This window comes from Coccinella septempunctata, chromosome X (genome assembly GCF_907165205.1).
Source record: "Coccinella septempunctata chromosome X, icCocSept1.1, whole genome shotgun sequence".
Lineage (NCBI taxonomy): Eukaryota > Metazoa > Arthropoda > Insecta > Coleoptera > Coccinellidae > Coccinella > Coccinella septempunctata.
In genome coordinates, this window is record NC_058198.1 from 23743938 (window position 1) to 23757353 (window position 13416).

General features: G+C 46.2%; 1 protein-coding gene and 1 long non-coding RNA gene across 2 annotated transcripts; one reads left to right on the forward strand and one right to left on the reverse strand.

Moving 5' to 3' along the window:
* Positions 1 to 1015: 1015 nt before the first annotated feature.
* Positions 1016 to 10536, forward strand: LOC123322422 (cyclin-dependent kinase 9-like). Its single transcript, XM_044910368.1, has 2 exons — positions 1016 to 1449; positions 10011 to 10536. Exons 1-2 carry the CDS (start codon positions 1016 to 1018, stop codon positions 10534 to 10536), a joined length of 960 nt encoding a protein of 319 aa, XP_044766303.1.
* LOC123321840 lies at positions 9050 to 12609 on the reverse strand. Its single transcript, XR_006538952.1, has 3 exons — positions 12551 to 12609; positions 12113 to 12271; positions 9050 to 9268 (listed from the first exon to the last, which is right to left on the reverse strand). It is a non-coding gene; the product is annotated as an uncharacterized LOC123321840 (long non-coding RNA).
* Between the last annotated feature and the right edge of the window lie 807 nt (positions 12610 to 13416).

Genomic DNA, 13416 nt, shown 5'->3' on the forward strand with positions numbered 1-13416 from the left:
CCCGGTATACAATGTGCCGCCTCATGTGACCGCTTTTTCCACGGTCTGTGCGTTGGAATCGCTAATAAACAATTAGACGGTCTGCGGACGGACGGTGTCACCTGGAGATGCTCGGACTGTCGCGGTGCTGGCGCCCGCACTCGCTGCTCGCTTGTCGCGGAGATCAACAATCCTTCGCCGCCGACTACGCGATCTTTTGCGGCTGCAAAAGAGAACGCCGGGTGTGGCGATTCGATGACGGCATTGGACGGTATCCATACTGAACTCAAAGCAATTAAGGAGCAGCAGTTGCTTTTTTCGAACTCTGTCACGTTTTGCTCTGACAAGGTATCTGATTTTGAAGTTAAACTGAATCGAATTGACGAATGGATGCGAGCAACAGATAAAGTTCTCAGACAAAATGCAGATTTTAAGGCTAATCTCACTTCCCTTGAATCTAGAATAAATGATGTGGAACAATCTGCACGTTCAAAGAATATAGAAATTCAGGGAATACCAGAGAAGTCCAATGAGAATTTAATAGAAGTCGTAAAGAAAATTGGTGATTACATTAACATCGATTTAAAGCCTGAAGAAATTGAACATGTACATCGTATTAAACCCAAACATTCCGACCCCACCAAAACTAAGAGTATTATAGTGGAGTTCCGTAGAAGAAAAGTAAAGGAGGATTTTCTGGCACTATCGAAGCAGAGACGAATGAGGAGGGATAATGGTTCTTCAAAAATGAGTATACCTGGTCTGTCTGATTGTTTCTTTGTCAATGAGCATCTAACCTTAGCGAATAAAATTCTGTATAAAGAAGCAAGATCTGCAGCTAAGCTCAAACTCTTTAAATATGTTTGGACCAAGAATGGAATGATCTTCCTGCGTAAAAATGACTCATCCCCTATTGTTCATGTAAAATCCTTGGATTTTCTTAGTAAGCTTTAAGCTTCTGATTCTCTTCAAGTCTTAGAAGAGAAGAAGAAGAAGAATGTAAAAAATATTAACGAATAAGAAACCAAGGTTCACCATGGCTCATCCTTTGCATATCTACTATCAGAATACACAGGGCCTCCGAACTAAAACTCAAACCTTTTATGAGAACCTATTGTCCAGTAACTACGACGTCATCTGCCTCAGCGAAACATGGCTCAGTGGAAACATCTTCTCTAGTGAGCTTTTCGGAGATGGATATATGGTCTACCGCAGGGACAGAGAATCTTCCTCTTCCACTAAATCTGAGGGGGGTGGAGTGTTGGTTGCTGTGAAGACTTCATTTCGCACGACCCGTTGTACCGACCTAGAAACCGAGGCCGAGGATGTTTGGATATCCATCGACTCAAATGGAGATGGTCGCTTTCTGCTGTGTTGTGCGTATATTCCTCCGGGTTCCGATAGTTCGTTGTGCGCATTCGTGGACGGATTATGTAAGAACGAAAATAAAATTCAGGAGGGTGCTGTTCTGTTGGTTGGAGATTTCAATCTCAGCTCAGTAAGTTGGTTACCTGTGGACGGAGAGTTTTTCCTTGAACCCACCTTAAGTGGTAACAGATTCTCTGAAATAGTGGACACTTTTGCATACCTGGGTCTCATGCAATTTAATAATATCTATAACAAAACAGGTAAAGTCCTGGATCTCATTCTTTGCAACAGAAATAACTATATCAAAAATTTAACAAACCCAACAGAATCTTTAGTCAGTGAAAATCGACATCATAAATCCTTAGAATTTATCCTCAACTTAACTCCTACAAAGCCCTTGACTCGGTCGATAACGTATTCTTACAATTTCAAAAAAGGCGATTTTGACGCTGTTAACCATCACTTATCCCAAATTGACTGGGGGATTGAGCTCTCTGGCCGTGACGTCGATCTGGCGGTCGACAAGTTTTACTCGATCATAAATGATGTCATTAAACTTTTTATTACAACTCGTAGAACTGGTGGTAGATTTCCAATATATTTTTCTTGTAAACTGATAAAGATGATAAAAGAAAAGAATAAATTTCATAAGAAATATAAAAAATACAACGACCTCAATGCTTACAATCGATTCTGTGAGCTTCGTTCTATGTCAAAAAAAGTTATCAGAGAAGATTATAAAACTTATATAAAAAATATTGAGAACGAGATTTCACAAAATTCAAAACACTTCTGGAAATACATAGCAAACAAAAGAAAAAGCGTAGCCAACATACCACAGTCGGTCACATTGTGCAATGAGCGTGCTAAGGGCCGGGAGGTCCCAGAGCTTTTCGCCAGATTTTTTCGAGATGTTTATGTCTCATCTGATGAGGGGGTAGTCCCCGATACCAAGCGTCCCAAAATTACTAATATCGACCCAATAACTTGCCGAACCATCGAAAAGGTACTAAATGAATTAGACACTTCAAAGTGTAGTGGTCCGGATGGCATACCTCCATTATTCGTGAAAAAATGTATGAGGAACTTGATTGAGCCACTTCAGATAATTTATAATCTTTCAATTGAAACTGCATCATTCCCAGCTAGGTGGAAAACAGCTGAGATATCGCCTATCTTCAAAAGTGGCCAAAGAGATAATGTTCAGAATTACAGACCAATTAGCAAATTATGCATCTTCGGTAAATTATTTGAGAAAATCATATATAACCGCATACTTCCTTGCGTGAAAAATATTATTATAGAACAGCAACACGGGTTCTTTCCTGGACGATCCTTAGAAACTAATCTTCTTTCATTCTCTGAGCATATAATAGAACAGATAGACAACCAGGGTCAGATGGACACGATATATACAGACTTTAGTAAAGCATTCAATAAGATCAGTCACGTAAAATTATTGAAAAGACTTGCTGAGGTTGGCTTACCCGATTCACTGATAGAATGGTGTAAATCCTATTTAACGGGAAGGGTGGGCTTTGTTTCGATTGGTGGCCACAGATCTGAACCTTTCTTTATTACATCTGGCGTTCCTCAGGGTAGCCATCTGGGTCCTCTTTTTTTCCTGATTTATATAAACAACATCAAGGGTTGCTTCAGACATTGTTGGATACTTCTTTACGCGGACGACTTAAAGATCTTTCGAAGCGTTCGATCATTAGAGGACTGTCAGAAAATTCAAGAGGACCTTGAAAGACTAGTACAATATTGCAAACAGAATAATTTAGTTCTGAACCCGTCGAAATGTTTTCATATTTCATTCACTAAGAAAATTCAAAAAATTATATACGAATATAAAATCGATAATGTAAAGCTGAAATACGTCAATGAAATCGTTGATTTGGGTGTGACGCTTGATGAAAAATGGTCATTCCGACCACACATAAACAAGATCATTAGTGCGTCAAACAAAATGGTCGGATTTATTAACAGAAGTTGCAAAGAATTTAAAGATCCTAGGGTTTTCATCGGTCTGTACTATGCTTTTATTCACAGTAAACTTTCTTTTGCGTCCGCTATCTGGAGCCCAATATACGAAGTTCATATAAAAAGGGTTCAAAGTGTTCAGAATAAATTCTTAAAATTTCTAGCGTTCAAAACTCATACTACCATAGAGAACAGGGATTATACACCTATAAGAAAAAAATTTCGCATTTTATCTTCGAAGGATAGTAGGACGGTGCAGGAACTTTGTATGCTTTATAAGATTATACACACTCGGATTGATTCGCCCTTTCTGCTTAGTAGGGTTAATCTGAATGTACCAGGTCGTGATCTTCGAGATAAAGCTCTCTTCAACATTAAATATCGAAGAACAAACACAGGGCAGCACTCTCCGATGCGGCGCTTTCAGGCTACTTTTAACGGTCTTGAACTGGATGATGGCATGGATATCTTCTCAGACAATTTTGTTAGATTTAAAAAAACCTTGAAAAATTTTTTTTTATCGGGTTTGTGAGAGAGAAGTTTTTGTTTTTTTTTTCCTTGATTTCGACGAGTTGTTTTGCTCGGTGAACTCGAACTTTCAATATCTTTAAGTGGATACTTTGTTGGTAATCTTTTTACTGTTTGTATCCTAAATGTGCAATAAATAAATAAATAAATAAATAAATAAATTACCTATTGATAACCTATCCACCTGTTTGCTATTTTCTTTTGACCTGTACTGTTGAAACTTACCGATTATTTCTGATTTTTCTATTGTGATTTATTTTCTGGCTATTGAACTTGAAAGACGTTTGGTGCGCCGGGACTTAGACTTTTTTTTTTTTTTTCTCTGATACACCGGGACTTAGACTTAACTTTTGTTCGGGTTGCACTGATACCCACTTCGAACTTAAGTGAATACGATTAACTTACCGGGTTGGACTTAGAACTTAAACGGATTGTGAAAGACATACCGAGTGTGAAATATTGGTGCGTTCTGAATCGGACTTAGTTAAATATAATATGTCGAACATGGATGTGAACCGGTTACTCAGTGATGAACTTACATTCGAATTACAACTGAGGGGACAATCGATACCCGGTACTGTGATGACTAAACGGAGTCTGCTACGACAAGTGCTTCAGTCTAATGAACCTGTACTACCCCCAACATCATTGAATCCCGCCTCCGAGATTGAGATCTGTCAAAATAAACTAACCGATTTGGTGGAATCCCTTCAGAACTTCAATCATAGTAATGCGGCTAACGAATTTTCGCGAATTTACACCAGATTAATACACATTCAAGGCAGGCTGAACTTTATTGTCACCACAGACACAACACAGTTACAATTGATTGAGCAAATGAAGGCGACTACAGATAAGGCGTTGGAGACACTGGAGGAGCTGCGTAGGAAGAGTAATCCTGAACAGCCGCAGCCATCCAACCGAGATCACAGGTCTCTTTTGGATGAGGAGGTGCCCAGTTCACCTGGGATGTCACCGATCCAACCGGAGAGGATATCAAAGGTTGAGACATCACTTATCGACTTAGGAGATGGTGTCGATCCTCCTGCAGTGGTTAATGTCTCACGTACCGGTACACCTGTAAGAAATCCAACATTAGAACGGGTCATGAATGAGACAAGGCAGACATGTAGAGCATTACTGCAACAATTACCAGCGATACCTTTTACACAGTCGCAGGACTGTGGGACAGCAACACCTGAGGGTCCGACACAAAGTAGATGGGTGAATTCCACACGAAGGGTGTCTTTTCCACACTTACCTGCACCGTGGATGAATTCTGACCGGCCAATTATCACAACACCTGCCAGATCGGAACCGGAGTCTCGATCAACAGTACCAACTGTTCCGGTACACAAATGGAACATCTCCTTTGATGGCACTGGTAGTGTAACCGGATTTTTTGAAGAAGTGGAGAGACTGGCTGAATCCCGTAGGGTATCCCTGGAGCAAGTTTTCGAATCAGTGTATGAATTACTACGAAAGGATGCGAGGGATTGGTTCATTCCCCGGAGAGATACTTTCGAGGACTGGGAGGACTTTAGCAGCCAACTGAAAGAAGCATTTCTGCCAGTTAACTATGAGGAAAATCTGTTGGAGGAAATAAAAAGGCGAACACAAGGCCCTGAAGAAAAGTTGCTTCTATATGTTACCCGGATGCAGAACTTGTTCCAGAAACTCACCTATGCAAAACCATCCGAGGTGGAGCAGATCCGGCTTATCCGACAGAGGTTGATCCCGCCCTTACAGCAAGCCTTGGCTTTCCAGGAGACCAAGACTTATGATGAACTTCTCCGTAAGGGGAAAAGTTTTTGAACTGGTCCAGTGGCAGATGAGCCAGTACACCCAGCCACCCTCCAAACCAGGTTTTGTGGAAGAACCTCACCTGACATACAGTCCCCGTCAACTGAACCGATATCAAGCAAGTTTTTCTATGGATACCGGAGAGCAGGTTCACCAAACAATCGATCGCAGGGAATCAGTACCGCCGACACAAGCCAACCAGACACGACTTTCTCCGCCGAGGGAAAGCCGTCCAGAGCCACCCAAGTCCAGAGAGTCAATAGCCCAGCGACAGGAATCACAGCGTCCGACCTCTGGAGACAGGTCCGAAGGTCGATCCAGATCTGCAACACCGCCACCCCGCCGTCCAGCCGAAAATAGCCACGCTGACCGGACCGAACCACCATCAGGGAGGAGAGTGTCCTTCCAGACACAGTGTTTCCGATGTGATGGATATGGCCACATGCGTCGAGAATGTCGCAGGCCACCGAAAATCTTCTGTTCTCGATGCCAGAGGGAAAACATTCTCTCACGAGACTGTCCGTGTTCGGGAAACTGAAGGGGAGATTGGAGGCGGAGTCGACCACATCTCCCGGAATCTTGACTCCACTGGCACCGACTACCTGTAATGATAACCGTCCGTTAGTAGAGGTCAGAATAGCCGGCAAACACTTCCGAGCACTGATAGATACCGGAGCGACCAGGAGTTTCTGCAGTCAGGCCGTATCTGATCAGTGTGAAAATAAAGGAATCACAGGACAAACAATGCACAACAGTTTCGCCGTAATAGCGAACGGACAAACCACCGTCACACCGAAACTGTACACCACCACCGTGCAAATTTCCGATTACACACTGCCTGATTTGAAATTCTTACTGGTACCAAACTTACCGGTTGACATTATTCTGGGGATGGATGTTCTGTCGACTTTCAAGTTTTCCGTAAATCTCAGTACCGCCGAGTGCTTTCTGGAAGGCCGTCTGATCTCGAAACCGATGACTCCCGTCGAAACCACCGCAGAAGTTCACACCGCCGAAGAACACCTATTGGAATTGACGGAGTCTCAGAAACAGGAGCTGGAGGCAAGAAGAATTGAAGAAGTTTGAAGACCTATTTGGTACAACCGACCTGATTGAACATAAGATCAAACTGAAACCGGGCACCGAACCGATCAAACAACGATACCGACCCCTAAACCCGAAAATGCAGGAGATCTTCAATCAGGAAGTAGACCGTATGCTGGCTGAGGGAGTGATTGAACCCTCCAAGTCACCGTGGAGTTCACCGGTAGTATTGGTCAGGAAGAAAGACGGAAAATACCGTTTTTGCATCGACTTCCGTGCCGTCAACCAAGTATCTGTAAAAGATGCATACCCGTTACCGTACATTTCTGGGATTCTAGATAAACTGCGTAAGGCCAAGTACATCTCCACACTGGATCTGAAACAAGGATACTGGCAGATACCGTTAGCAAAGGAAAGCCGTCCGATTACTGCCTTCACAGTTCCAGGAAGGGGATTGTTCCAGTTCACCGTCATGCCGTTTGGTCTTCACGCTAGTCCAGCCACATTCCAGAGATTCTTAGACACCGTTATTGGCCCAGAAATGGAACCGGAGGCGTTCGCTTACCTGGACGACATAGTTGTCCTGGGGGAAACTTTCGAGGAGCACCTGGAGAACTTAAGAGAAGTATTCCGGCGGTTGAGAGAAGCCAATCTTCGTCTCAATCCCGAAAAGTGTGACTTTGTGCGAAAATCTCTAAAATACTTAGGACATGTCGTCACTTCCGAAGGAATCCGTACCGACCCGGATAAAGTTTTCTCTATCGTAGCATTCCCAGCGCCGAAAACCATCCGTGAATTGCGCCGTTTTCTGGGAGTTGCTAGCTGGTACCGCCGTTTTATAGAGAACTTTTCCGATGTCGTTTCACCGTTAACTCACCTGTTAAAGAAGAAACCACGTTGGAAGTGGGGTGAGGAACAACAAAAAGCGTTCGACCTCCTGAAACAAAAGCTGACCGTATCACCGATACTGGCCTGTCCGGATTTCAATCAACCGTTCGTCCTGCAAACAGACGCCAGTGACGTAGGCCTTGGAGGAGCCCTGACCCAAGTTCTTGATGGAGAGAAAGGGTGATCGCCTATGTCAGCCGTACCTTGAACACCGCCGAAAGAAATTACTCCGTGTCCGAAAAGGAATGTCTCGCCATTGTTTTCTCGATAGAGAAACTGCGACCATACCTGGAAGGATTTCATTTCACCGTAATTTCCGACCACATGAGTCTGAAATGGCTGAATTCCATCAAGTCACCGTCCGGAAGAATTGCTCGATGGGCCGTTTTCCTTCAGCAATTCGACTTTGAAGTCCAATACCGGAAAGGTGCCCTGAACAAAGTCGCCGACAGTCTGTCCCGAAACCCGTTACCGTCTGTAGATTCCGTATGCCTGGCCGACGTCGAAGTTCGCTGCAGTTGGTACAACAAAAAGCTCCAAGAGGTACAAAGAGACCCAGAAGATTTCCCTGACTACGCCGTTGAGGATGGGAAACTGTATCGTCACTTCTGGGACTCTTCCGACTTTACTGAAGTTGGATCCGGACAACCATGGAAGCTCTGTGTACCCACCGAACAACGACTGGAGGTCCTGAAAGAAAATCACGATTCTGAATTAGCTGGTCACCTGGGAATCTCCAAAACCATCTCTCGGCTAGCCCGGAATTATTACTGGCCAGGGATGTTCAGAGATGTCGCAAAATACGTAAGAAACTGCCCATCCTGTCAAAGGTACAAAGTACCACAACAGAAGACGCCTGGAAAAATGCAACCACATAGAATGACTGATGCACCGTTCCAAGAGGTCTGTACAGATGTGGTTGGGCCACTTCCCCGTTCCAAGAAGGGAAATTCTTACGTAGTGGTGATGCAGGACCGTTTCACGAAATGGGTTGAATGCCGTCCGTTGCGGAAAGCCACCGCCAAAACCGTTTATTCAGCCCTGTATGAACAAGTTATACTCCGATATGGCTGTCCGAAGCTGGTGATATCTGACAATGGGGTACAGTATGACAGTAGACTGTTCAAAAACAGTCTCCGAGAGCTAAACATTGCTCACCGTTTCACCCCTCCGTATACACCACAGTGCAACGCCGTAGAACGAGCCAATCGAAGCCGACCACCGTACTTGGGATGAGAAATTAGGCGAACTAACTTTCACCCTGAATACCGCAAAACAAGAATCTACAGGATTCACACCGGCATTCCTGAACTATGGAAGGGAATTAGCAGTTCCAAAGGCAATCTACTCGTCAAACACCCAAGACGAAGACACCGAGGAGACAAACAGAAGCCCAGAAGAAAGTAGAGTAAATCTTACTCACCGTACAGAACCAATCCGTCATCTTCAGGAGGCCTATGAGTTTGTCAATACCAGGTTGTACCGTGCATTTGAGCAGCAAGCTCACCATTACAACCTCCGTCGAAGAGAAGTTCGTTTCCATGTCGGTGATAGAGTTCTGCGCCGTGCTAATCCGCTGTCGTCTGCCGTTGATAGTTTTACAGCCAAATTGGCTCCGAAGTTCTCTGGTCCGTATACCGTTGTGAAAGTGATTTCACCCGTTGTTTATGACCTGAAAGATGACAGTGGTAAGAAAATCACCAATATTCATGTAAAGGATTTAAAACCGTTTCACCCGTCAGATTGTTAGTTAGTATACCGTAAATAACTGTTTAGAAAATTTACCGAACTCACCATTTGTTTCCGGTCTCATTCGAGGGGTTCCCCGTTTCGTCCGCAAGAGCCCTCCGGCCGTCGGTGGGTGTTGACCGTGCTGAACTTAAAATCAGTTTCAGATGTCCGATTTGCAGACAACCGTATCCGGGGCGTGCTGGCGTTGTGGCCTCCCCGGACCGACCTGGCTGACTAGGGGACCGTCGACTCGAAGCTGTGACCGTTGTGGCCTGTGGGACACACTGGAGGCTTGTGACTGCATCGAGGGTAGGGAAGATACCCCGTGGCCACGTCGGATGCTGACGAGCGAAGAGCTTGCTCTTCGAGCATGCCCGAGATGCTTCACCGATTCACAGCACCTCCACTTGGTAAACTAGTCAAATAACCGTTTTACCTTTCCTTCCCTCGACAGGTACCATTTTCCCCGTACTCCGTCCTACTCCAAGTGTGCAGTCCGTGGCCCCATGCCGGGTTGTGAATCCGCACCGTCCGTTCGTCAGTACATCACAAGTTGTCCGGCCCCTAGAGAAAAAAAAAATAATAATAAAGTTTTTTTTTGTACTCAACGAGGATGCGGCATCCGGACCAGCCAGAACCGTGTTCTCTCCGAATATGTGAACTAATACTGATTACCGTTGCAGGATGGAGAAATACTGTATAGAGGCCATTCTGGGGGAAGGCGGCTTTGGCCGCGTTTTCAGTGCCAGGGAACCTGGTCAGGAGGGCCAACGCCGTGCCATCAAAGAGGTCCACCTGGATCCCCTAGCCGCCAGGGAGGCAGAATTCATGGGCCTCTTTGACCACTGCAACATACTGCCGCTCATCGAGACGTTGGTGGAGCCCCCGCACTTATACCTGGTCTTGCCGTTATGTGAGGAGGATTTGGGGACCTTCCTCGCCCGCGAGGGTCCGAGGAGGGGCCCCTCATCCTTCTTCCGGGTGGTCCGCCAGATCGCCGTGGGCCTCGCCGAATGCCACCGGCACGGCGTGGTCCACCGCGATCTGAAACCCGGTAACGTGCTAAGACGGGGGGCTCGGTTCATGCTAGCTGACTTCGGAGTGGCCGAGCAAATTACACCGTGCCGACCACTGCTGACAGAGTTGGCTGGAGCCCGGAACAACACCGCCGGGAACCGTACAACACCGCGGTGGATCTATGGGCCTTAGGGCTCGTGGCCATGGACGTGGCCACGGGCCGGCCCTGCCAAACCGACGGACAGGCTACGGAGCACTGGGCCTCCTCCCCAGGCGAAGAACGCCAGAGGGAGTTGGCCCAGCTGCACCCGTCCGTGGTCTGGTTCATCGAAGGGCTGTTGATGGACGAGCCGTCCCTCCGCCGCTCCGCCGACCAGTGGGAGTGGCCGGCCGTCCATCTGTCCACCGTGGTGGACCTGGAGACAACCCCAGCACCACCGTCCGATGGTCCGTGGATCGTCCGCCTGCCACCGGACCTGGCACACCGATTAAGTACCGCACCGCAACCCCCAGAATGGACCCGGAGCCTAAAGCGGAAAGTGAGGGCGCTCCTGCCGGGAGGCAGGGGCGGTCCGCGAGCCCGACACCACTTTAGGTTCCCGTCCGGCTCCGTCCGCCGAATCTGGGTGCCGCCAGAAACGGACAAGACAAGAGGTACTCCGTCTCTCTGTCTTAGGATAGAGAGAAGTCAGAAAAAAAAATAAATATACACTAACGATCATGCAGAAATAGTACCTCACTCACCTGTCTTTTTCTAGAAGGAACCGACCGTTGAAGCCACGACTTGTCCTCCATCCGACACCATGGCTGACGACAACATGGAGGTGGAGATCCTGGAACGCCTCGATAAGGAGCTGGGATTTGTGGACCCCGAGGAGGTGGACATACCCGAAGATCCACCCAGACCGGTCCCCTTACCGTTGGGAGCAGCGAAGGCATTCCTCCGCCCGACGCCGAATATCGCCGCCGGTTGCTCCACAACACCGTCCCCAGCGCTCGGACCGGCGAGACTACCAGGGACAACACCGCCCAGGGAGAAGGTCCCATCCAGCACCATTGAATCCTGGGGAAAAACCGGAGTCAGTAAAAGGTACCTGGAGACGAAAGCAAGGATACGGAAGGGAACACAAACACAAGAGCAACAAACCGACAAAGACGAGTACCTACCCCCAAACACCAGAACCGTTGGGACTATGGGCCCCCAGGTATACGTAGAGCTCCGCCCGGGTTTGTGTTGGAGGTGCGGCCAGGGGGAACACACCAGAGCCACCTGTAGCAGTGCCCCCAGTGTTGGGCACCCTCTCCCGGGACTGTCCATGTGGAGGTGCGAAGAAGAAAGATCCAACACCGTCTCCTACCGGTCCAGGAAACAAGAAGCTCCGTACCGCTCCAGTTCCGAAGAAGGAACCGCTTCCCCGGAAGACCGCTCCAGTTCAGAAGAAGGAACCGCTCCCCCGAAAGACGTCCAAGAAGACGACCCAGGCCTGTCCGAGGTGCCACTATGTGGCCAAAACCTACGACAAGAAGTCCCGTTAATGACCGTAATCAAAATAAACCGTACCGTTATATTGTACTGATCACCGATAATAAATGAGATACATCCGTTCTGTCCGTCTCTATTTCACTCCTCTATTACCGTTAAAAATATTCATCACCGAAAATAGGTTAGTAATGGGGTACTACCGTTGCTTTCACTGAATAAGTGCCCAGGTGAGTGAAATAGAGCCTTATACTTGTATCTCCTTATTAACCGACAGAATGTACATACCTAGATTTCCGCGATTCCACCATAACCGATAGATCTAACCTGGTCTGCCAGTGTTGGAAGATTCTGTTCCGTACAGTTTTTGTTTGTTCTGTGCAGCTTTATTACCATCAAACAGGACCGTCTGACTGTCATCCAGTGGGTAAGTGGTATCCCACACACCTACAACAGAAAATCCCGTTAATTCAATGGAAAAACAGGAACCATTACAGTTAATTCAATTTTTCTGTATTAATTGTGGGTCCGATAATAACAAGTGAGATACACCCGTCCTGTCTGTCTCTATTTCACCCCTGTGGCACTGTTGAATACAATAACCGAATAGAAAATAGCAATAGAAGGCTGACACCGCTTACACCGATATTACAAACTGGCCTGAACGGTAAGTGAAATAGAACAGTATATTTGTATCTCCTTATTAAAATTACCGACCGTACTTACCGTTTCTTCCGAAATTCCACCGTACACCCTGTTATCCCTCTGCTCCAGGATATCAGTATACTAAATGCTTTTCTCTCATTTTTATGCAACCTACAACTGCTGCTGACTCCAACACCATCGGAGAATTGCACCACCGTCACAGGGGGAGCCAACGACGCTGTCCAGTATTCCAAACTACCCTGGTTGGACGATATTCGTAACTGTTAACCCCCATGACATGTGCCCGGAGCCGGCTTTGCGAAGTTCACCCTAAAATGGTTCAGAAATAACACAACGAATGACAAATCGAAATGGTACTCACTTTGAAGATTCCGTCCTGCACTGTTTCCACTATTTTCCGGCATTTCTTTCACCGATGGAAATGGAAATCGAAATTTGGAACCACCCGGCAAAATTTGACAATTGGACTTTGGAGGTTGGCTGATAGAACACAGAACTTCGACATTGCAGCGCGCCGTCAACGCGGACCATAGAGTGGGAGTAACCGAGATAGCAGTAGCCGAGTATACGCCACCTGGAGTAGATTAGGTGAACTTGTTTATTGTAAATCCGATCTCAATCGTCTTGCCGTGAATAGTCAAACCGTTAACCGGACTTAGTAGATTTCACCGTGAAAAATTTAATCCCCTATTTCATCGTGGATTCAATTTTTCAACCGGAGCCGAGGGGATGTAATGAGAAAATGGGTTTTCAAACCTATTCCCTCATTTTAGAATAATTATTTTAGTTTTCATTTTTAAATAATTTTGTTTCGAATTAATTTCCGAGAAATCTTTTCGAATTTCCAATTCAGGATTCCGACATCGTTCGGAATTGTAAACATACCGTACCGTTTTTATTTCGTTTTTATTTCCTAAAAACGATGT

What these genes read in the sequence shown, in the direction of transcription:
- LOC123322422 (XM_044910368.1), top strand. Translation starts at nt 1,016, where the DNA reads ATGGCTCATCCTTTGCATATCTACTATCAGAATACACAGGGCCTCCGA. An exon ending in ATTCAGGAGGGTGCTGTTCT is followed by an intron (nt 1,450 to 10,010) that starts GTTGGTTGGAGA and finishes TTACCGTTGCAG; the next exon opens with GATGGAGAAATACTGTATAG.